Source organism: Mugil cephalus, chromosome 6, assembly GCF_022458985.1.
Source record: "Mugil cephalus isolate CIBA_MC_2020 chromosome 6, CIBA_Mcephalus_1.1, whole genome shotgun sequence".
NCBI lineage: Eukaryota > Metazoa > Chordata > Actinopteri > Mugiliformes > Mugilidae > Mugil > Mugil cephalus.
Genome location: NC_061775.1, coordinates 24,177,103 through 24,201,879, shown reverse-complemented (window position 1 = coordinate 24,201,879; position 24,777 = coordinate 24,177,103). Strand labels below are relative to the sequence as shown.

The 24,777-nt window shown below is 42.0% G+C and overlaps 1 protein-coding gene across 2 annotated transcripts in view; it reads left to right on the top strand.

Annotated features, from left to right (window-relative positions):
* The first annotated feature begins 1,632 nt into the window (after positions 1–1,632).
* Positions 1,633–24,777, top strand: part of homer3b (homer scaffold protein 3b) — a 48,487-nt gene continuing 25,342 nt past the window's right edge. Inside the window, exons 1-5 of one of the 2 annotated variants that reach the window (XM_047587526.1) lie at positions 1,633–2,467; positions 5,915–5,960; positions 21,902–22,058; positions 23,957–24,088; positions 24,483–24,590. In XM_047587526.1, the coding sequence (XP_047443482.1) occupies positions 5,938–5,960; positions 21,902–22,058; positions 23,957–24,088; positions 24,483–24,590 (420 nt within the window). In that variant the 5' untranslated portion in view covers positions 1,633–2,467; positions 5,915–5,937. The remainder of the gene's footprint in view (positions 2,468–5,914; positions 5,961–21,901; positions 22,059–23,956; positions 24,089–24,482; positions 24,591–24,777) is intronic. The other variant, XM_047587527.1, reaches the window with a different exon arrangement.

Below are 24,777 nucleotides of genomic sequence, written 5' to 3'. Positions count from 1 at the left end.
TGATTACGTAACAATATGGCGTCTACTTAATGCGTCACATGCGTCTTGCTGCCCTCTGCTGGTCAAATCTGGGTATAGCAACAACACCGAAAGTTCATTATAGCAATAACATCAAAAATATTTTAAGGTTCATAAGAAATATCAACTTAAGCCAACAGGTAATGATGTGTTTAATGATCGATAGATACGATCCATAAAACTGTTGCTATGCAACTGACAAACAACCGTGTCACCTTGGACACTGTTTTCCCAACTACTTTTGTAAATTTGTTCCCAATGCTGTATTTTTTTTTATTATCCTGTTTATTTTACTAGATAATATTTATTTAAATTTTATTTTAATCTAATATTATTTTATTTTATTCTTCTTGTGTTTTTTTTTAAAGTGCTTTTATGTGCAACGGAGCGACTGCGACCAAGTAATTCCCCTCGTGGATCATTTAAGTCTGTCTAAAGTCTAAACCTTGAGTTTTAAAAGTTCTTTATGCTCTCTCGCCACAAGAAACTGGTATAAGAGAGGTATGAGGCTTTTTCCAAAGAGAGCCCTTCTGCACTTCAGTGCTCTGTATCTTCGCCCTGGGGTGAAGTGTGTGTTTAGTGAGTGTGTGATGTGAAACTAACAACGTTAACAACACATGAAAGGATGTAGAAAACACGAGTTTGGCATTTTTTATGTTGGCTTGTCAACCCAAATTTGAACCCGGAAACACAATCCATATGAAAACTAGGTTGCTATGAAGGGGAGTATTATTATTAGTATTATTATTATTAATTTTACTTTGTCTAAATCTAAACTGTCTGCTTTTATTTTACAAGATGGTTCAGTTTAAGATTTAATTCTCTGTCTAGACATTATGTCCTCTGGGGGTGACGTCTTGTTTGTCACCTGCTGCAGGTCTTCATTTGCCACAGTGTGCGTGAAAAACACAGTATGAGTTTGATTCAGCTGCTGCTGGACCGGAGAGGGGAGAAAATCTTCACCAGCAAGAAACCATCTGTGCCTGCACACTGTGCTGCCAGAGGTGATTAATGCCCTGTGTGTTAAAGGCAAAGGTCTGCAGGTTCGTGTCCGCTCTGTCCAGAGTGTCCAGCTGTGCAGCAAACTGCCTCAGAAGGACTGAGAAGTGTCTTTCTAAATGAGCTGTTTGCATGTAAGCAGAGATGTTCCCTGCAGCACAGAGCGCTGTAACAGGCCACTGAGCAGCAGCACCAGTGCTCCCACCGCTTTTCCACTACATCGGAGGCTCCGCTCTAACATGCTCAGAGTATATTCATGCAAATAAATGGTAGGATGTGGAACCGGCGGTGACTCTGAATCAAGGGCTGAGCTAATTAATGAAGTGAAGAGTGCCTCTTTCTAAGCACAAACGATGTTCAGCAGTTTTACGAGGAAGACTGTGAAGCTTTATTAAGACGAAAGAAGTGTCTGACTTTCTTTGACCAATTAGCAGCTTCATGAAAAACTTCACATTTTCAGAAACCTTGAATTTGTCTTTTATATATTTTACTCTCTACATTATGGGTTCATTGTGTGAATTCTATCTGTTATTTACCAAACAAGTTAGAGTCAATCTCATTCAAAAAGAAGCATAAAATATTACATAGTTAAAAAAAAGAGGAAAAGACAAGAAAGTCCGAGAATAAACGAGTAAAACCAATAATAATTCAGTGATGTTTCTTTTTATCCAATCAACGACAAAACATTTACCATTTTATGTGATTCTGATGCGTCACACTGTTGGATGGGACTGAATATTATCCACACTTGACTGATTGTTTACTAAAGCTTCTTCTCGTAAAGAGCTACTTGGCGTCTGTTCTTCCGAACCTAATTTCAGATGCTTCCGGCTTTTATTACGCTGCACCTCATAAATACGCACGGAGGGGGGTATTACTCCTGTCCGCAGGCCACTTCCACATTATATTTCTTATTGTGACATTTAAACGATGCCTGTTATTTGCATTGTGCCCATCAGATGGAGCTACAGAGGCTCGCCAGTCCCACGGAGATAGTTGAATGGGATCCCAGTGTGATCTGGCACGGAGGCGGGAGGGGAGCGCAGCACACAAGTCCTGGAGGGGGTTTGAGCCAAACGCGTTCTGCTGTCCGACTTTGATCGACATTCCTCCGTCTGTCCGGCCCGCAGAGCCGAGCCAAGCGTTCACGCTGCGTAATTACGCACGGACTCGACAGATCCGCGGTGTTGCTTCGCCGGGGAGACCCGCGGACAAAGGAAAGCAGGCGGCTCGGAGTACAACAACTGACTTGAGCCGAGAGAGGAGTACTGTTGGAGGGGAAACTGGGGGAATCTGGAGTCGGAAGTGATTTGTCTTTTTTTTTTTTTTTTGTAACTCAGTCCAGGATTTCAGAGACAACAGAGAATCGGTCTTTGAGACAGAGCAGAAAAAAGGAGTTAGTGAGTGGAATACGTCCTCAAAACCAGCATCCAGATCCTCGGAGCATGGGGTAAGTTAGTAGAGATTTGCGCCGAGATATATTTGACTTCGTTCCCATCTGCTGCTGTGAGGAAGCTGTCTGAATACAAAAATGGCTTAAAAGTGAACTTTGCGGCGACTTAAGAGATTTCTGTCCCGAGTGTGTTGGATCCGGTCGAACCGCAGCACGTCTTAATAACCTCCAGCCTTGTGCAGGAGCCATGGATGGGGGTGTCATTAGTTCACATGTGGCATTGTCATTGTCATTTTTTCTTAGTTTACATCATAATAGACATCTGAGGCGGATCTGCTTTGTTTTTATATATGTATTTGACCCAGTTTCAATGAACCTTGTGACCGCAGGAAGGTCGAACTCGTGTTGGGAAAAAAAAAAAAAAACCGTGACTGAATATTTCCACCAGCAAAACCTTCAGGTGCAGAATTACTGATGTCCTCTGATGTGTCCCTCGGCTGTTTGCATTAAACGTCAAATTGTGTGTGTGTGTGTGTGTGTGTTTGTACATGTGTATCTGTGTGAGGTACAGGGATGGAGAGCTTGGACCACTTCCAGGCTGATTGTTGTGCAGGAGGGGGGTCCTGGGTGGGTTTGCTTTGGAAAGCTCCTGGACTGCGCTCATTAACTCCCTCTCTCCTGTGCATGTGTGTTGAATTATACATACAGTATGTCTCAAGCCAGGTTCAGACACACCTGAAACCCTGCTCACATTACCAGAGTCCCAAGCTGTCAGCCTCCCACCTCTGGGCCAGTTTGTGCATCAGCAGTTAATGCGTTTTCGACTGGACACTGCTCTCGTGACCGGTGGGTTTCTGCATTGTGCTGGATAAAGAACGTGCACTACAGGGGGGGTACTACAGAAGAAGAAGAAGTCACGGGGGAGGAGGCTCTGAAACCTAAAGTGACACTTACACAGCAGCTTCTAAATGTTTTAACAGTGATGTACAGAAACACTTTGATAGTGACCCAGAATAAGACAAAGTCATAAAATGCAACATGAAGAACAGGCCATGAATGCACCATAAAAGTAGGACACATCAGCATATAGCTGCCTGTTTTAAAAAAAAAAAAAAAAAGGTTAAGAGACCTCCTCTTCGCCTATAAAAATCCCCAAAACAATGGCCGTATAAAATCCAAGCTCCTGTTTTTAACCTCCTGAGACCCAGTGTCCTCATATGGGGACATTACATTTTAAGTTTGTGGCAGCTTATTCTGCTTCATTTAGACCTGTAGTCCTCTTAAGGAGACACTTTTTCTGCCATGTACTGCTAGTGAAGAGCCAATACACTTGTTTATTTATGCTTTTTAACTTTTTTAGTTTGATATGACATGCAAATTTAACAAATTCACAAGTACTCGTTTGAGGACATTGGGATTTCATCGTTTCCAATTCCGCTTTTGCATGGAAATAAACTGTTTTATATTTTGGTTACACATTGGTGATTTAAATTGTAATATACAGTGAAATAATCCCTGTGTCCAGCCCTATTTTGTTTTGTTTTTCCAGTTTTTCCAAACCTACTTCCAGTATATACTTCTCAAGTCCTACTAATCCCAAATATCTAAAAATCTTAATCTTAAAGAAATTGCAATGCATTCCAAACAAATGCTTGGGTCTCAGGAGGTTAATGGGAGAAACTGAATGTTCTGCTCACTGTGGTTTCATGTATCATCTATTTACAGCTTAAGCTGCTAATGAATGTGCGGAGAAGTACAAGGGATGCTATTTGATATTTGGTGTATTTTAATTATTTTGTACAAAGAGCATGATGTTTAAGTGAATTATATAGTACAGTGCCTGTGTGGAAAGACCAGCTGTGATCTTCACTGATGATGATCCCTGGGAACCTGAAGCAGCTGAATCTCTCCACTGCTGCTCCCTCGATGTGAATAGCGGCCGTGTCCTCCTCTCGGCTTTGCTGATATGTAGCAGGAGGTTAGAGATCCGATGTGATGCCCCCCATTCGATTCTGAACCTTGAAAATGAAACCTGAAGTGGGCGGAGCCCGCGGTCGCCATGTTGGACAAGCTTTACCCCGCCCACACTTGGATACTCCAAATATGGACATGGGGATCATGTTGGCATTAAGGGGGTTTGGAGCCCAGCACGTTTTATTCCTTTCAGGTACGGGATTTGCTGGGAAGTAGAGAAGTTGTGTTTTGATGTTAAAAACGGGGAAAATAACGGACACACAATCTTTAAGTCTTGTTATCACAATTTCCACAATTTAGGCAAGTATGCTTATTAGGCTAAAGATTTAATAAAAGGCAGAAGTACTGAAGGACTTTAAGGAAATGAAACATCTGTGAGTTGACTGCAAACAGCTCTTATGCACGAGTGTGACTAACCTCTGACCTTTGGCTCTCTGTCATGTTTGACATCGAACAACCCTCGTCAGAATCCAGTGAAATGCGTTAATGTCAACACGAGAGACAGCGTTAGCAAATATATGCTGCGCCCCAGCGAGCGTCGCATCGTGCCACGGTGCCGACACACAAAAAGCTCCATGTAGACTGTACGATTAGAGGTAATGCCGGGGGCACACACAGCATAATGGAGGAAATAAAGTGCTTTGACGGCAACAGACAATCAAACATCCGCTCTGGTGGCCCGTGACCTTCAAACGGGCGTCGGCTCCGCTCCGTCTCTCCGTGGGGGAATAGACGCAGCAGAGTTCAGCCACCTGGTCCGGAGGAAAGAAGCGAGGCACAAACACTGGCTTTTGTCTCTCAGACGTGAGCTCTGGAGAGACGGGCCTGCAGCTCTTCTACCCACTTGACACGAGGAGGAGATTAAGAGCCACTTCAGGACCACAAACAAAAAGAGTGTTGGTCACGCAGGTGTTCTCCTGCTGTTTACACACTTGTCGTGGAAGCGCGTGCCCTCGGTTGGCCTCCGGAAGCAAACAGAATATTTGATCTGAAGGAGATTTGTAGCGATCGTGATGTTATTAACATCTTCTGGGTTTATATGAAACAGGCTGCTGGTTTAAAACTGAACCTGATAAATGCAAAGAGTTAAAGAGGAGCGCCTGAATGCATCGTTACCACAAAACCGAGTGAATATATGGGGGTATAAAGGTGTTGAGGATCTGTGCATTAAACAAAGTGCATTTCTTCTTTTTGTACATTTGCAGGAGCGTCAGACCGAGACACGCTGTTAACTGCAGCGTTTGCTTGTGTTATGTGTTAATGAGGTGTGACAAACACACCGAGGAACTATTTTTAAGTGGAGCTGTGATTCTAGTTTTCATCTGATGTTTTCTTAACGTTTCTGCTTCAGAGTTTTTCCAGTTCTCGAGCACTTCCGACCAGAATCAGATCTGCTCAACGCCGCTTCAGGCGCGCGCCAAGCGGAGAGCCATCATTTTAGGGAGGAGGACGAAAACGGCGATCGATCGGGGGCCGTCTTTAATTAACGCCGTTCTAACCTGGACCCTGTTTCTTCTCGTTCTGCTGCAGAGGAGTTGTCTGCCGGCTGTAAAATGTACCCGCTACACCGAGAGAGGTACCCGGTCGTCTCTGTGTCGTGGCTGTGCATGTCAGGGATGGGCGATGACACTAGTTTGGATTTTTTAAAAACTAATTATCACTGTTACAGACACTTTCCCTCAGCAGATAACACCTAGCTGCTAAAAACTGGGGGTATTTATTCACATTTATTTTTACGGGATAGCAACAATGCATCCTCAATTTGAGAAATAACTTTTGTGCATTAATGCATTAGCCTCTCGTTTCCAAATCAGATCTCATATCGACACATCAGGGGGATCAATGCGCCCATCCCTGCTTCATTTAATATATATTGAGCAAAATCCACCCTCATTCCATTCCCGTAGTGTCAACCCTCTCCTCCAGTGCCTGTGGACAAACCCGTGAGATGTTTGGAGGTTTCATGCTTGTCATGATGTGCAGATGTTGTCAGCATGTCGTCCTGCTCCTCTGCTCGTCCTCTTTTTTTTTTTTTTTTTATCCTGTCACCCGCTCCATTGCCCCGTTTACTGTTGGACTGTGTAAGCTGTTTATCGGTGCTCCATTTTCCTGCAAGCCCTTGGCATGTTTTTGCATGTCAAGCCTCACTGTTCAAAAACGGCTGAAGCTGTCAAGTGCGTGTTGCGGTGTGAATAAAAAGTGTTCCCTTCTGACGTGGAGCTGTTCGACGTCACAAAACGGAAGTCGGCCCATCAGTCGACCCTTCGACCGCAGACGTTGTGTGTTCTCAACGCGCGTTTTGAGCTTTCCTTAAAAAGAAGGATTGTGATTATTTAACCTCCATTATTCATGTTTCTGTCCGGCTGCGGATTCGCTGCCTTGTTCTGTGGCCTCAGAATCAAAAGAAACAAACACTGCAAGAAAGTATCTAAGAAATACATCTTGTATTTTGTTCAGAGATCAAAACTTTGTGCTTATTTTAATAATTTCTGTCAAGCAAAACAACCAACAACAACCACTGACGGATCATTATCTCTAATACAAAATGATTTGATTGAGTATAAGAGTATTTTGCTTCTTTCTAGTAATGCTGTTCTTGCAGTGAACTCCTGTGAGGGTTTTCTGAGAATAGATCTGCAACTTCCCACTGAAAACAGCTCCGATTTTTGTGTTTGCATGAAAAAAAAAAATGCATAGCGAGTTACTTAGTGATATTTAGAGACTGTGCTGACTTTATTTCTGTAACTCAAGCTGCCTAAGATCTATTTGCACGGGAGTAGATTTACCCAGGGGCCTCAGTAAGTCCGTAATTTGTAAAGTAAAAATTAACCTACCCTGTTCCCCATAACACAGAATTCGGCAGTAATTGTTCTTTACATCTCAGTTTATTCTCTAGAAAGTGCCTTTCACCTTCAAACTGTTGAATTACTTCCTTGACTCAGAAACACATTTGTATGATGGCCCACACCTTCTGGTTGGTGAAATAAATAACGGTTATCAGAGTAGGTCACGGTATGATCGTCACTCATGCATAATTATCAGAGATATACGAGAGGAGGAAGATGTTTCCACCCTTATAATCTCATTTGCAGCCTCCCTCTACAGCACAGAGGACGTTTAAACTTTGTTTCCAGTGTCGACTTAATGAATGAACCTGCAGCACGATGGCAATAAATAAATAAATAAATAATGTGAAACGCTGCTTCCTCTTACTGAGCACGGAGAAACCAGCTGCAGCTCCAGTGTCTCGGTTTATCTCGTTTTATCTCGTTTCACTGAACGTGAACGTGTGTTGAGCTGCGAGATCGGCGTGTCTCTGCTTGACCTTCTTTATCCCGAAAGCAGAAAACGCTCGCGTCACCTCCACAACTCACGACAGCAGCGAGTTATCGGTGGGACTCCCTCGAGGGGAACTGACCTTCACATGATTGTTTAACACAGCCAGGCTGTTTTTCCAAGTGTCTTTGCCAGTTAAAGTTAAATCAGAACAGCTGCTCGATGAGTTTTTTCGAAGATTTATCCCCTCTCTCCGTACCAGAGCAGGAATCTTACTCTGTTGTGGTTTCGTGTTGCAGATGTGTTGACTTGTCGAGCCTTTATGGTATGACTTGGCATTTCCCATCACGGTGCTATTTCGGTATGTGGTTGTAGCAGTGTCGTGTTGCCCGACTGCACCAGACACTTTCTCTGGCTTGGGGAAGATGGACACGAGTCGTCCGGCGCTCAGAGGCCAGAGGAAGAAGAGCCTTAAAGGAGACGTACTGTGAGACGAACCAAGAGAGAGATGGTGTAGCTCAATCCGTGGCTCCAGAAAACCTGCGCTCTTTACTCCAGAAACGGGCTTTGGTTTTGTTTTGTGATGTTGAGTCAGAATAGTACTGTATAGGAATCTCCTGCTACCACCTCGCCAGACATTCACATCGCATAATTAAATTTTTCCAATTTAATTTTAAGATTTATGAATCACCAGGGGAGGAAATTTGTATCGGACTGACTTCATTTTCCAGAGTAAAGTTCTTCCACACAGCAGACACGTTTACTTATTTATTTATACGATTTCTGACTCTCTTGGCACTACTTGGACGTGGTTTTGGTTTACGGCAGAGCTAAAATTAATTTACAGTATTTCCTAGAATAGTGGCCAATATTTAATTAACAGCCGAGTCTCTTATAATTAAAACCCTATGATGTGCCGCATGCTGCTCCCTGCTGTTGGCTAGGCTAGTTAGCTGGTGTCTTCTAGTGTTTTACTTCTGATCTTGACAGAGGGGAGAAGTGTTGGTCGAAGTGTAGTAGCATGTCCCATCACTTCTTACCTGCTGCTAATGGCTAGGCTAATTAGCTCGTATCTTCTTGTTGGTTGCTACTTGGTAGCTGCTAGCCTGCTGGTCAGCTTTTCTTGGGCTAGGCTTCTAAATGACTTTTGCCTCTGATCATGGCACAAGGGATTGTCCTGTGTATTAATGAATGTAATGGCCGGCCTCAAATATCTCAATATCTTCAAATTGATACAAAGGTGTCATTTATTCGGTTGTCTGTTCTGACCACCTGTGCTTCAGCATTTATTAATCCTGCAAAATGGTGTATCTGCAAAAGTGAAAAAAAAAAAAGAGCAGATAGCAAGTGGTAAGAAAAGTTTGAGCAAATATACCAGTATGTACCGGTACAAAACAAAAAAATAAAGGCCTCTAATAATGGCCGATTATTCTGGGCGGCTGAGTAAATAAAGACCCCGGTCACTATTAGAGGAAATACGGTAATTTAACTAAATAACTACAGAAGATCAGCCTTGGCTGAAGCCTGATCGGCCCAGATACCAATTAAGGCAGACTTTGAGTATTGTGTGGAGCTGTTTACACTGAATGTAACACTTAAAGATGAATGCATGACAAACACATATTTATGTGTGAAAATATCTCATTTAACCTTATGTATCTCTAGGATTAGTGTGAAATTATTGCAGCGCGTTTAGATAACGCTGCTGGTCACGCTGACAGCATCTCATCCGAAGTGGATATCTCGTTCCATACATTTTATCTAGAAGGTGACAAAAAAACAAAATGAAACGCATTAGATCGTGTCCATCTTCAGGGCAAAAAGCGACATCAGGAAGCTCATTTAGAGACTATGTTCACGGCAACAGTTTCCAAAATGCGAATTAGGCACCTGGAAATGACAAACCGACCCTTTTTATCTGCTTCGCTGATGAAGAAATAATGGGATATTTCACGGGAAATGGGGAAATCACATTTGCGGCTCTGAAAACGTTTTTAATTCCTGCACCTTCAGTCTGCCGGTGAATATCCTCAAAGCTGAACGTATTAAAAAGAGTTAAAAGTTCATCATATAACTGGAACGAGTAATAAGAATAAGAATAATAAAGATAATTCAACTCTGTGAATGGAAAGCATTATGACTTAACTGATCAATAACAGGAACTAACATCAATGTGGTTTATATACACCAATCAGGCGTAACATTACGACCACCTTCCTAATATTGTGTAGGTCTCCCTTGTGACTCATCGAAGAATGGACATGGACCTTCTGAGGGTGTCTGGTAACACAATGTTGTTAGTGGCCTGTCGGTTGAGGGGAGGGGCCACTGTGGATCATCCCACAGATTCTTGATCAGTTTGGGATCTAGTGAATTTGGAGGCCAGGTCAACACCTTGTGCTGTCCTCCAGCAGGCTGCTGATATGAATGTCTCTGACTCAACAATCAGAAACAGACTTCAGGGGGTGGCCTGGGTCACTGACGTCCCAGGAGCACCATTGGCCTTTTCCATAGGACACCAGAATCGACAGGTCCGCCACTGGCCCCCCCAGTGGTATTCATAGATGAGACCAGGTTCACCTTGAGCGCATGTAACAGACGTGACAGGTTTCTTTCATTCTTCTGGGCAGGATATATTAGCGGATGGGAAAGATTGAATCATTTTGAATTTACCTCTGTGTATTATGACGATCTTTGCCAAGTGCCTCTTTCTCCTGCTTCACGACACTAGTCAGGTTTTAGAACTTGTCTTTTGTTTCTGTGGCGTGAGGTAGACGGTGTTTTGTTTGTTGTTTTGGCCTCGGTTCACCCTGAAGCTGTGCTTCCCTGTTGTGTGTACATACTGGTAAATAGCTCACTTGTCACTGGTGTTATTTCGGGTGGTAATTAAACAGATCATCTTATTCGCATTGCGTTGCCTCATCTTGTTATGTTCTGTCCTCGAAACCCCCCAGACTGGGGCGTAACAGGGCTAATCGTGAACGACTCCACCGCTCCTCCGCCACAATGTTTTCTGAAAATGGATCATTTGGATTAATATTGTTTTTTGTTTTTTGGCGTACATATATTCAATGTATATTTTAAGCTGCATTTAAAGTTTTTCACTGAATCATGTAGAATATTGCAATATATCATAATATCGCAATAATGTATCATATCGTGACTCAAGTATCGTGATACGTATCGAATCATGAAGACCTTGCCAATACCCAGCCCTAGTGTATATTAAATATTTAGGAGGAATATCGTCTGATCTTAGTACCGGATTTGGTATTGGAGTCATAATATTATTTTTCTGCGGCTTTTTACATTTACTTCTGAAGTATCGTTGTCGTTGGATTTCCAGCCGTGCTCTACATCACAAGCCATTTTCTGACCTTTACCCAACCTCTCGGCCGTCTCCTGCCTCATCAGACCTCCTGCGAGCTTTCTGCTTTCTGCTCTTTCAAGTGTGAACATTGACTTTTAACTACAACCAATACGATTTCTGGCAGCAGAGGTTCAGCGGCTCCTGTCTCCACGCAGGCTATTTACAGCCCACACGGCTTAAAGGCTCCATTACTGGCGCTTCGAGGAGCGTTTTCTCAATGAGTGACTGCGGGGCCCCCGACAGGAGGGTGTAGCTACTGTTTTCTTTTTCTTTTTTTTCTTCTTCTTTTTTTTTTTACAGATCAGAGATTCGGGGGTTGCCGAGGTTAAGAAGAGAGATGAAGTGAGCAGCTAAAGAGGATTAGAAAGTGATGGCTTGGGGTGAAGCTCACGCACCAAAGCTGTGGTGTGTGAGAGTATAAAGGCAACAAGACACTGAATAAAAAATACTTATAAAAACTTAACATAGTTTAAATAAGGAAATATTTCTACTAAATATGAAATTGTGGAGAAAGTTACATTTGATTAATTCTTTTTACTTTTCATAGGTAACTGAAACATTCGATTGATTAACTTACCTCATTTTATAAATACAGTATAATTTAATTTCAGGTTTCATTTCCCACTCTGTAAACTGGCTGACGTATAATTTTTTTTAACGTCTGACCCTCAGATCAAAGCTTCGACTCCAGAGCAGAGTTTCGTTATGTGCTCCTCCGTGCCTCATGGCTGATGCTCTTTCATGTACACCACGTTTTGATTCTGAATGCGATATCGTTCATTCGTTTGTGCCCGATGCCGCAGTGACCTCTTCCCTGCTGCTGGAGATTACAACCTTGGCTGTAATAATCTTTAACGGCTAATTAAAAACGGATGCTCATGCAATTTTTAAGATCTTCATCAGGGAAACGCTTTTCGAAACACTTTTTATATTTTACTTCCAGGTCTGTGTCGACCATAACTACCGTGCGTCTCCAGTGTCAAGTAAAAGTGAGATGCACCAATCAGCCACAACATTATGACCACTGACAGAGGAAGTTCATAGCATTGATCATCTTGTGACAATTGGGAAACTTTTGGACCTGGCATTCATTCATTAGTGCGGATGTTACTTAGACATGTAGCACCCACCTAGACCAGACCAGGCACCTTTTTATTTTTATGTCTGAATATCTAGGTTAAGGTGTAATGTTTAAAATGTGTGACTATTTTATGTCCTCATTAATTGAATGATTACGGTCTTCCAACATGAGTTAAAAGAGAGTACTATCACATCCTTTCATGTTAGAGGTGGAAAAATAAAAGTAATTGTCTTCATTCTGCTAAACCCAATGTTCATCACTGTCACTTTGAATCTATATTAGACGTGCTTTTTATTGTAGCGGAGGTAATGAACCGTAATCCGGGATGGTAATTTGAAGCTGAATGCGTGCGGTACATATAGGTCATGGAAGCGTATTCTCGTCCTCTAGCCTTCTCTGACGTGTCCGTATAGAAAGTTCTCTCCTCGTGCTGGCAGTTTTTCAAAAAAAAATAAAAATAATTTATTTTTTCCAGCTACGGAGCAATCACGCAGGTCCCTGCCGTTATAGCCTGCGCTGCAGACCGCGGCCAAATATTGTTGTAATATTTTCCTGTCGCTGAGAGGAATTATATCATCTGTGCAAATGTGAATCTGAGAAAGAGCTTGCACGCTCAGCAGAAACTCTTCCAGGAGACGGACCGTAGGAGGAGAAGGTGCTGCTTGTTCGGCTCGGCTCGGCCTTTCATCAGATCCCTCATCCTGCATGTACACCCATAACCCCGAAATTTATCTGGATGCTTCGTGGCATTTATCATGAGGGCGGTGTGCGGCTGGTGGCCCGAGGGCCGCGTGCCTCCTCCTCTGACTGGTGTCAATGTGGCGCCTTTTTGAGGGGAATGTAGAGCGGAGTTTGTCGGATTAAAGGAAACTTCACTCAGACGTTTTCCTTTCCTGCCATCTGACAAACACGGAATATAAAACACAGGGCAAACTTTCAGTGGTTTTATCGAAGGAGTGTGTTTTTTTTTTTTAAGCCTCCACTCGGCCCTGCTTCCAAATCATCACACGGTTCCTGAGGTGACAGCCCTCTGCGACGCGCTGCTGCTGCTGCTGCTGTGAATGCAAAGACATGTTGAGGATAAAATGCCCTAGAAAGGTGTGAGCGGCGCTTGTGCCCATTCAGGTCTGAACCACGGTCCCGTTGTCCCGCTGGCTCCGAGCCCAGCAGACGTTTCTCTCTTCTGCCTCCAAGGTTCTGTTTTCCTGGCTCCTCCACTCTGACCCTGAATACAAATAAAGTCCAGAGGAATGCACTGGCTGTTCTCCTTAAATGAAAAATGGGGCTTTGTAACAGGCTGTTCTCTCGGAGTTTCTGAAGCTTCTGCAGTAACTCGCATTGATTTTGTCTATTTTTGGCTACGCTGCCCCTAAAATTATTTTTTAAAGTAGTTTGAGTTTTTTTTTTTTTTTTTAATATTCCCATCAAAGATAAAATGATTCATTGATTCGTAAATTGATGGCCAGAAAGTTATATCACGTTTGTTCCAGCTCCTCAGCTGTGTGTTTGGGTGTTGGTTCTCAAACCGTGATTGATCGTTTGTTGCTGTCAGTGGCTTCATCCGTCTGCAGAGCAAAGTGGCATCTTGTACCTTATTATTAAGCTGCTCCTCTCTATCCTTTGGCGTGTCATAGATGTGCCTTAGGATTGTGTTGTTGTTGTTGATGATGGAGGGCCTGCTTTTAGCTTCCTGGTGCTCCGTCAGCCATCGGTGAGACCATGTCAGTAGAAGCAGAGAGAAGCATTCTCTCCTCCGTTTATTGACAATTCAGCGTTCTGCTGGGAAACTTTTGGACCTGGCATTCATTCGTGTGAATGTTACTTAGACATGTAGCACCCACCTAGACCAGACCAGGCACCCCCACCCCATAGCAATGACACAGCAGGATGCAGCCTGACACACAAAAACGGTTTAGGAACAACTAAAAAAAAACATGAAGAACATCCCAAGGTGTCGACCTGGCCTCCAAATTCACTAGATGCCAAACTGGTTGAATATATGTGGGATGATCCACAGAGGCCCCTCCCCTCAACACATAATACCCAACCACAGACACCACAGGACACCCTCAGAAAATCCATGTCAATTCTCTAATGAGTCACAACTGTTTTGAAGGCACAGGGGTGACCTACACAATATCAGGAAGGTGGTCATGATGTTGGGACCCACTGCTCTAAGGTGAGTAGATTTGGCTGGATGCAGGTAAACAGTCCGTGTAGAGAGCAGAAGTAGCCGCTAATGTTGCTAAGCTAACATGTCAAACGTACCTCAGATGACAACGTTGTATTAGTGACGTGTCTGAAAAGAAGTGGTTACCTGAGTCAGAAGCTGGAGGTGTGCAACCATGTCGACGGCAGCTCTTCATCTAACCGAACACTGTGGCTGCTTATTTTTGTGTTTTTGCAACATTTCAAACTCAGTCAAGAAATGACCAAAATGATCTGGTTCTGTAAATTAAAGGTCTGCCAAATCTACACTGAATTACAATATGCCAACAGGCTATTATAGAAATTGGACAAAATAATGACAAAATTAATTACATACCCTGCTTTTAAGAATAGCAGTTAACACTGAACTGTCAATAGTTGCGCAAACCATGTTAACCTCCTTCCAGCAGTTTAAATGCAGCATTCAGCATTTTCTGAACTGATTAGCACATTTAGCTTTCTGCATTCAAGTCTAGATATTCATTATAGAAATGACACTTGCAGCAATTTAATACTGCGGCTTTTCTTTGAATATCACCAGAAACACCCTCTGTCTGTAATAATGCAGATATATAAATGTTTCAACAGCATCATCAGCTGACCACAGACTCAGTCACTGCTGTATTACATCATTGGCCATTAGATGTTAACTTTACTTTCATTAAAATCTGAACCCTCCCAAGGCAGAAGCTTACGCAAAATGATTACTTGTGATTACTCTCGTAACGCTTTAACTGAACTGTTAATCTTCTGTTTGTTTTCGATGTTATACAGGCACTTTATGAAAAAGTCACACTACAGTTATCTTGGGCACAGCTGTCTAAAATGAAACTCATTTAGACGGAAATGAAATCACAAATCATTTTCAGCAGCTTTGAGTCTTCAGAGAGAGAACAACAGCGCGGTGAAGTGTTTGAAACATGTTTCGACCTCTTTAATTACTGAGGTGTAATCTGAACGCGGTTCTTTCTTCACTCATGCACAGATGAGCAGCACACACTGTTTGTACAGGACGTGTTTATGACCTGGAAATGGATTCACGATAACTGATCCACACGACCCCCCCCTCCTCCCTGTATTCAGGCCTCACGCTCACAGCTCTGGGCCTGATAGCATCAGAACGCGACAGATTAAGTTTCTTCTTGTTGACACATCAGTAAAGGTTTCCTAATATTATGTAGGTCTCCCTTGGGGGTGGGGAGTGCCTGGTCTGGTCGAGGTGGGTGCTACATATCTAACATCCACAGTAATGAATCTGAGGTCAAAAAGTTTCCCAGCAGAACTTTGAATTGTCACAAGATTGTCAATGTTATTTACTTCCCCTGTCAATGGTCATAATGTTATGGCTGATTGATGTATATGTACATTCACTCGAGATGATTTTTATTGAAATTTTTGCCTTTATTGGATAACGTAAGTGGAGACACAGACAGGAAATGAGAGGGGTTAAGGACATGCAGCAAAGACCGTAACAGGCTGAACCGGTGGAGTTTAACACACGCTGCTGTTTATGAAAAACATTTGCAAAGAAGCTCAGACAGATTTAAAAGAAAGACAGCACGGCTTTACTGTACATACAACCTGAAAAGGCCCAAACTTCTTCCAAGATGAGGGTGTGTACATGTGGTTATGGGATTTAAAAGGAATGAGTGAGAAAAAGGAAAAAAAAAAAAAAAGAGATACTGATACTGGAGCTTTATAAGATGATTTTAAAATATTTATCCCAGGACATTCATCCAACTCTGGAATGCGAAGATAAGTATAAAGTGTAGCACGGTGAAAGAGACTGGCCAGCATGACCGGCATGGAAATGAAAGTCAGAGAAGATGGCAGGGCTGGGCGGTATACTGGTTCATACTGAATACCAGTAGTTATATTCGTTATCATATGAATTTTTAATATACCGACATGCTGATGTATTTGATTACACAGGGTTGTTTGGGTTATGTTTTCTGTTGTCAGGCTAAAGCTGCAGTGCTAACACGGGGCCATGCAAACCTATTTTACTACTAGTGCGGAATTATTCTACAATATTTGCTCATCACAAGAGTAAAATAGTCCTTAATTCCTCTCTCAACCAGTAGAAAATGTTGTAAACACCTGATTATACATGAAACAAAATAAATAAATAAATAAATACTGTGATATACATTTTTGGTCATACTGCCCAGACCTAGAAGACGGTTTTTAATTCTGAATAAAAGGCAATATTGAACTGGAATCTGAGAGAAACGCCTACATACGTAAGAAATGGGAGTCATTTTGTAGAGTGTCGTCTGCATAAAAAATATATTTTAGCTTGATGAACAGCTATCTTGGTTCACTTGGTCTTTGCAGAGGACTTCCTATTCACGTTGTTTGTCAGCTGTATTTTAATTTATTAATTTTATATTTTAGTGATAAAGTATCAGGATGGTCTAATAAACATCAAAGTCAGTATTTGTCTTCCAGCTGTCGCTGTTTGTGAACCAGACGTCTGAAGCTTGTATTTTATTAGACATAAATGTTGTAACTCCTGTCGGTTTAGAGATGTTGACACGGTTCTAGCTCCTGCAGCCTTAGTTTCTCTTGTTTGCCTTCTCCTCACTCACTTTTTTTTTTGTCTAACAGTCTGTTTGATATGAGCAGCTGTCTGGCTCAGCTCACTCACTCGAGGTTTCACCCTCACAACACCTGATTTAATTAAAAGCTTTCCAGACTCACGTTAATTGGATGCCGTGTGTGTACAGTATGAGAGTCTCCTCTCTCTGTGTTGGTTTAGTCAGGGTTTCTGTGGCTGTCAGCAGCTCCCTCACCTCAGGATGGATTTAATCCAGTTTTAATCTGCTCATATCATCAAACCTCGCCGTGATGCTTCCTGTCTGAGCTGATTAGCTTCACAGGCTTTTCACAGAGTAGCTACGGATGAATGACGGGACATTCGTTCTTGTGTGATCCTCCGTGGCGGCTGAGGGGCTGACGAGAAGTCAGTCATCATTTCTCATTAGATGAGACTTTGATAGAAATAGGAATCCTGACAGATGCTCTCATGATAATGCGTCTTTATTTTAGTGAGTTGGCTTATTGCCTTTAACGTCCTGGTTATCTGTTACACAGACAGATAATTAGACCTATTGAGTCTAATTAGGTAATTTCGCGGTCTTCTTAATTAGTTTGATCAGTATCTGATGTTTGGAGCAGAATGTTTCCTCCTGACCTGAGTTGAACATTAGCTCCAAACTCAACAGCTGATGGAAGAGTAGCCTGAACTGTTCTTATTTTTGGCTTCATACGGTGTTATCACCATGTCTGTGCTCACTACATAATTTTTTAATCGATAAACTGCTGCTAAAATGTCCTCGCTGTAGGGCAGTGGCTGTTAAAGGTGATAGAAATGATATTAAACTGTTCACAATGATTAGTGTTAGAAGCAGCACATTTACTCAGTCTTAAATTGGGCTGATGTTTAATGTTAGTGTTAATGCCAGTGGCTGAGATTAACACAGATAAATGGGAGTGGCCGGACGATGACCCAGCGGTCGGCCTTCAACTTCAGCTGTTTTGCTAAATTTCATTAATTTATTAACTGTCTGTAGGCAGTTACTAAAATATGTTGGTTTCAGTGTGTGTTTAAAGAAATTTGGGGGAAAATTAAAATGAAAAAAAACTATATATATAAATAAATGTCAGATCAACCAAAGATTTTGTGACCCCCCTGCAGTACCTCCGCGTAACCCCTAGAGGTTGCAGTTGAAGGCCTATGTTTTAGGGGTAACTTGTAAACATAAATAAATAAATAATGCAATCTAACACAGTCCAGTACTACTGACTGTGACTAACTATGACTTCAGTAAAAAAAATGAACAAAGACTCAACGAGTGTACCTAATGTAGTGGCTATCTAAGCTGTGCATCTTTTCCTGATATTAAAATGATATGATAATGTAAGTGGTCTACACAACGAGGACACGTTGCTTTGGGTCAAACTTGACCCATTGTCGGTGTCTTTGTATAAATGTAATTTTATATAAATGCCCATTATGTTTTAAACTTGTATTTTTGACCCGAGAGGACAAAAGTTGGTCTAGGGGTAGACAATAAAAAAGGGTTAAAAAATGAATTGTGAAATGAAGTCCAACTCAAACATAATGATAAACAAGTAGCAGAATGACTACATCTTGCAAAGGTTTATTTGTATTGTTGAGTTGTCTTGTTTTTTTTCACAGAACTGTTTGTTAAAGAGAAATTTGCAGTTAGTTTTTCACCAAACTACAAACTCGGAGGTCAGGAGGACTTCATTAAAAGGGCCTCCCGTGTAGCTTTGCATAAAATCAATACTCATGCCTTCTCTTTTTCAGCCCCGGAGGGAACTTTCTCAGAGATCCCATTCATGTGTCAGCAACAAAACAATGTTACTTCAACCTCTGTGGAAAAAAAAAAAAAAAAAGAAATATGTGCGAGGGAGTTCATGGAAAGATTCATGTAGTAGGAGGAAAGAAACACAGTGAGCTGAGGGTACCACAAATGAGTCGAGTATTTTCGCTGGTAAACCGTCTCTGAGAGTTGATTAGATTTTTGCCTTTTCTCCACTAAATCCTCATTGTGGTGGTGACCTGTGAGATCCGTTGCGTCTTCAGCAGCTACTGTAAATCTGCTTCCTAGTGTGCACCGCCGTTGTCAACTGTAGCTTCGGCAATCTGTGCTGGAACAATGTCGAGTATTGTTAGTATTCAAATGTTCAGTAATTCCAACCAGTGCCAGCAGGAACAATTCCTCTTCTAGCCAGAGCTGACCTATATAAACGGGCGTCTCTCTCGCTTAAACAAAGACCACGGTCTCCTCCCAGAGCACGTCAGCCTCATTAACGTCGGTATGTAGCTGACTTGCGCTAGGAATGGCTCATTGCATACATTACTAGCTGTGTAATGTTGCATGAATTCACCAAAGTGCTCATGCACCCCCCACCCCACAGAGCGGGGTGACTTCTCTTAAAGAGGGCAGGGCGGCTAATTGGACGGCTAGCCGTTAGCACGTCTTCAGCTCCATTTGCACCGATGGCCTCATTACACCGGGAGAACATCGGTGACCTTGAAGGCCTCTGGAAAAGCACGACCATATTTATGTCCATGATGAGCGAACAATAATGAGTTTAATTTTACTGTTGAGAAAGAGAGCTGGGAATATATTTGCGTAATGCCTGACTTAATTTCTGCACATCGCTTCATCTGGAACGATTCCATCTAAAAATAACACCTGTATGAAGAGTATTTATATGCATGCTGTTTGAAAAAAAAATTCCATCGATGGGGGACGATTGAGCGACGCCTCCATTAACATTTAAAACCAGCAGCTCATTAAAATTTGATAAAAATTGAGCAAAAATATACTGGAGGTCGTGTTGTAACTTCCTCAAAGAGTGAGGGTTATGTCGTAAATACAGCATTTACTTAAAACGGGTCGGTCGTTAGAAAACCTAAAAAATATTTGAGGAATGGGTTTGGTTTTATTTGTAATGATTTACATAAATGTAGAGGTTATTTAAATAATAATACTTCAGTTCTGAACTATCGTTATTCCACTATTTAGCATTAATCAGCAATTCTTTTCAGAACGAATCTTGCAAAGCATCATTTGAATTTCATTATGAGGCATACACCGATCAGCCATAACATTAAAACCACTGACAGGAGAAGTGAATATCATTGACCTTCTTGTGACAATACAGTGTTCTGAACAGCACAAGTGTTGACCTGGCCTCCAAATGAGACTAGATTCCAAATGATCTTGATCCATTACTATGAAAATAATAGAGATCATATGATACATTTTCACATGCAGATGAACATTGAAGTTACAGACACAACAAACCAACATCAAATATCCAAAAAGCATTAAAAAAAGAAAAAAGAACTGGACTTGTGGAGTTATGCCTCTCATCCGAGTATCCTCTTCAGTTCTGAAGGACTGGTGATTAGACGTCTGTGTCTTCTCAAAAACTTCTTCTCAAAACTCAACAAGCCCAGTTGATTTTTCTTTTTTTGGATATACCATGACCTGGACGTCTGAGAACCTTCTCAGACATACAACATCAAATAACTACCGACAACGAAGGCCGTCTGTGATGTTGCTTTTCTCGCAAACCAACCATTTGCACTTGAACGCAGCACAAAAAAACTCACTGACGGCCTCCAGAGTTGCCGTTTGCTTTCCGTTCTTTCTCCCTTTTGCTGTCCGTACTCTCTAATGCAGGCTTAACTGAAGCTAATAAGAAGCTTTGTAAATTGGACTTGGATGAGTAAAGTCTGCGTCTTCCAAGGTCACTTCTTTGCTTTGATTTCAATATTTCTTCTCGTTATTATCCTCAGCAAGGACGCACTGCCCTTGGTAACAGAAATAGGAAGTAATGTTAGGACTGTTTGAACACTACTTCATTATACAACACACACAGAAAGGGCCTGTCAGCGTTATTTACAGATGCCATTAAAGACTGTTTTTAGGTGTGGTGAGTTCCAAAACACGTGCAAATAGTAGTTATAATAGTTTTGCTAAGTATAACTTGATAGATTCTTCTGCGCCACTGCATTACAGTATGTGCTAGGTTTAAAGTGGCAGTCCAGAGCTCATCCATCTTTATCGACGCAGCTCCCGAGTTTCTCCAAAAAGAATCTGGCTCAGCGAGAAGTACGACACGCAGACAGATTTATGTCTCTTTTAGGCTCTATGAAAGGTGGCATGTAACACGTGACCTCAGGCTCACTTTCCTGCCTGAGACTGAGCTGAGTGACGAATGGAGAGCTCAGGCCGACGCTGATGTATATTTATCTTCCAGTGAAAGCGACGTATTTTGGTGCAAGATGACTGATGGCACAAAACGCAGACGCATTAGGTTGATATGCTTACATTCATTTTCCTGCTTTAATCCGCCCCTTTCATGAAAATAAACTAAATTACCATGTTCATTTAAAAATAAATGTCTTTCTTTTTTTCTTTTTTTTACATGTGAGGAGTTCCTTTGTTTCTGCTGCAGTGTACAAAACGGGAAATTAGTTTCCAGAAAAACTGTGAAATGAGTTTCAGTTCCACATTTTAGTGGAGAAATCTGCTCAGAAATCGCCTCCACTGCCACTGATATCAGTAGTTCTCATTTAGGAGCAGATGATTCTGTAAAGCTTGATGGTTAATACAAACCTGCAACTTGTCGGTGAATTGTTGATCTATCTCAAACCGAATTTAATTTGTATTACTTTGAAAACAAATTTAAGTAACAAAACAAACCACTGACACATTAAAATGTACATTTATTTGTTCCTTGTTTGTATTTTATAACTTTATAACAACACAGAATGATCTAATGTGATATTTAGAGCGTCGTTTCCTGTGCCGAACATATTTCAATTGTTTACTGACTCCTCTTAAATGTACATTTTTCATTATATGAACACAGAATAATTGCAGACAACAATGACACTAAACTCATAGATGAGAGCTGTAAAATGCCTTCACCTGACTTCAGGCTGTCTTCATTTAGGGGGAACCTTCCTGCCTAAATGTGTCGTGTTTTGTGATTAATGTGAACTTCTGTCCTGTCTTGTTTCTTTTAAAAGGGAGCAGCCCATCTTCAGCGCCAGAGCTCATGTCTTCCAGATCGACCCGGCCACCAAACGCAACTGGCTGCCGGCCAGCAAGCACGCCGTCACCGTGTCCTTCTTCTACGATGCCAGCCGCAACGTGTACCGCATCATCAGCGTGGGCGGGACAAAGGTGTGGACCCATGCTCATAGGAAGAGATTCTGTTCTTAACAGATCGCTAACGCACACGCGCTAATGCACGGGCTTGTTGGAAAGTGCCTTTTAAAATTTAGTAAACCTGAAACAAGGACAACTGGACTAGAAATCAGTAGAGATTCCTTGAAGATACTTGGTTTGTTTGGCTCTAAAGGACTAAAGGTGGGGAGTTGGGGTTCAAATCGGATCTGAATTTGAAAGCCCCCTCTCTGAACAGGGGAGGTGGACTTAAGTCTGAAGTGTTTGGCTGATAATGCACAATGGAGACATACAGTTTAAGTGGCAACATTTAAGGTCAGCAGATGTTTCGCTGCTCATCCAGGTAACTTCTCCAGTCCAGCTCCAGAGGTGGGGAGCTGAGGTTTAAATAGGGGAAAAAAGCAATTTCAGCAGTAATTGGTTTTAAAGTAGCCTAAAGAATTCTATAATAAAGCTCAAACTAAGGTAATTGCACTTATTTATTTTGCTTACTTCAGATTTAAGACTAAGATCTTTGTTGACAACCCAAAAAAGTTGTTCAGTTTAACTTAGGCTGGCTTGGAGTTGTTAAATAAAGCAAACATGGTATACACAGTGGGAGTGCATGTTAAGCGAATTTTCATTTAGCCATTTTCACTGCATCTTCTGTTACTCCTACCTCACCACACTGCGTCCTCCGAGGCCTTCAGCAGTGAGTTGGTAACGCTCTCCTCATCCGCTGCTGGTATCACATTAGCGTAGAGACGCTTCATATCAGTTTCTCCTGACTCCACTTTGTGCATCGTATCCCGAGATCCTTCAAATGAATGGAAATAGATCTGTTTGCTGTTTGGATGAGGCTGTCGTGGAGGGGAGGGGAGGGGAGGATGCATTAGTCAAAAGCTCTCGTCGTCAGCAGAATATTTTTAACATCAGTAATGCGGCGATGTTAAAGCACCATGGGATTCCCAGCGCTGAGCTACAGATATCTTGTTAGTAAATTAAACTCAAAGAAAACATGTTCTTGTTATCGGCCTGCTGTGCCAATTTACTGCCCAGAGACCCGGGGCTTCTGGAGAAGAGACTAAAGAAATGCTTGGCAGCCTGCTTATTACTGAACAGATCCCTGCAGACCACAACGAGCTCTCGGCTCCCTCTCTGTGACCTGATGGTCGGGTGTTTTGTCCTTATTTGCATGCGCAGTTCTTCCGTAGATCTCCTTGATGGATGTTTAACTGCGACACAAGGACTTCAGGTTCTGACGACCCCATAATCTAAATATGACTAATGATATTAATGTTTCCGTGTTATTTATTATTATCGCTAATGAGCGTCCTAAAGAAAAGCCCTGCACGCCAGCCTGCTTATTGTGATGAGCTGCATCCCAGTGACTAGCTAATAGGCCTCTTGTTACTCAGATGCCGTTCGAGGATATACAAATGAAAAATAACAAAGGGCTGTAATGAATTTGGCATTTACAGGGGACGCAAATTATTCATGTCCCCCCTTGTCTGTGCTCTATGTGGTGAATTCTTTAAAAAAATGATCTTCTTTTGAAAACCAGCTTTTAAAGTATGTGAAGTAGCTCGATAATACATACCTCTAAATACATGCAAGGGCAGCGCATCAGATGGTTGATAAGAAATGGACGTAAATCTTCTTGACCTTCACAGCAACTGCAATTACGCATTCAGATTTATTGACGTGTGAAATAAAAAATGCTGCTGATGGAAAGCTAGATTTCAGATAATCTATAGATTTCATCTGAACCCAGTCCAGTACGTTTAATGAAACATCTTCAAGCCTTTTTGTTTTGTACATATCCCGTATTTCTGTGGTGCATCATCACAAAAACATCACACTCTTTCCCGGAGGTCATCCTCATTATTTGTGACTTTTGCTCTCTGTGCCATCAGGCCATCATCAACAGCACCATCACCCCGAACATGACCTTCACTAAAACCTCCCAGAAGTTTGGTCAGTGGGCAGACAGCCGGGCCAACACCGTCTACGGCCTGGGCTTCTCCACAGAGCTGCAGCTGCAGCAGGTAAAAAAAAACAACCCCATTTCGATCATTTCGTTATTCATTTAATAACGAATGGATCAAAGGAAGAGGAATGTTGAATTAGCACGCCTTGCATTAGCGCCCGATGCACATGCATTATATTATACGCCTACACTTCTTATGGTAATGCACTTTTTCTTTTTTGCAACCATTTAGGAAAATAATAATGTATAAGTTAAACTGCGACAGCTCAATGAGCTTCATTCAGCGGATTTAACGCAAGTAGCGAATATAGAAAGTGGTCAGAAATTCCACTGAAGTCAAGCTGCGTGATAAAGAAGTGGCCAAATGGAAAATAGAGACGTGTAGATTTGCAGTAGTAGGTGTTTTAGTGACAAAGTGTGACCTCTGTCTCTTCTCCCCCATCCGCCTGCAGTTTGCAGAACAGTTTAAGGAAGTGAAGGAGGCGGCTCGTCTTGCCAGAGAGAAATCCCAGGAGCGGTTTGAACTGGCCAACCCCGCTCTGAACATCGCGGCTCCACAGGTGAAGCACCGCTCTTCTTTATTAAATCTCCTCTTGTCTGGCTGGTTAAAGCAGCTCCCTGTTGGAAAAGGGAAGCTTGTAAAAAGTTACAGATCTAACGTTCGGCCGTTTGTTACATATGCCTGGTTAGAAATTTGCTTTCCAAAAGTTTCTGTCTGGATTAGAAGTCAGTGATGCATTGTTTCTG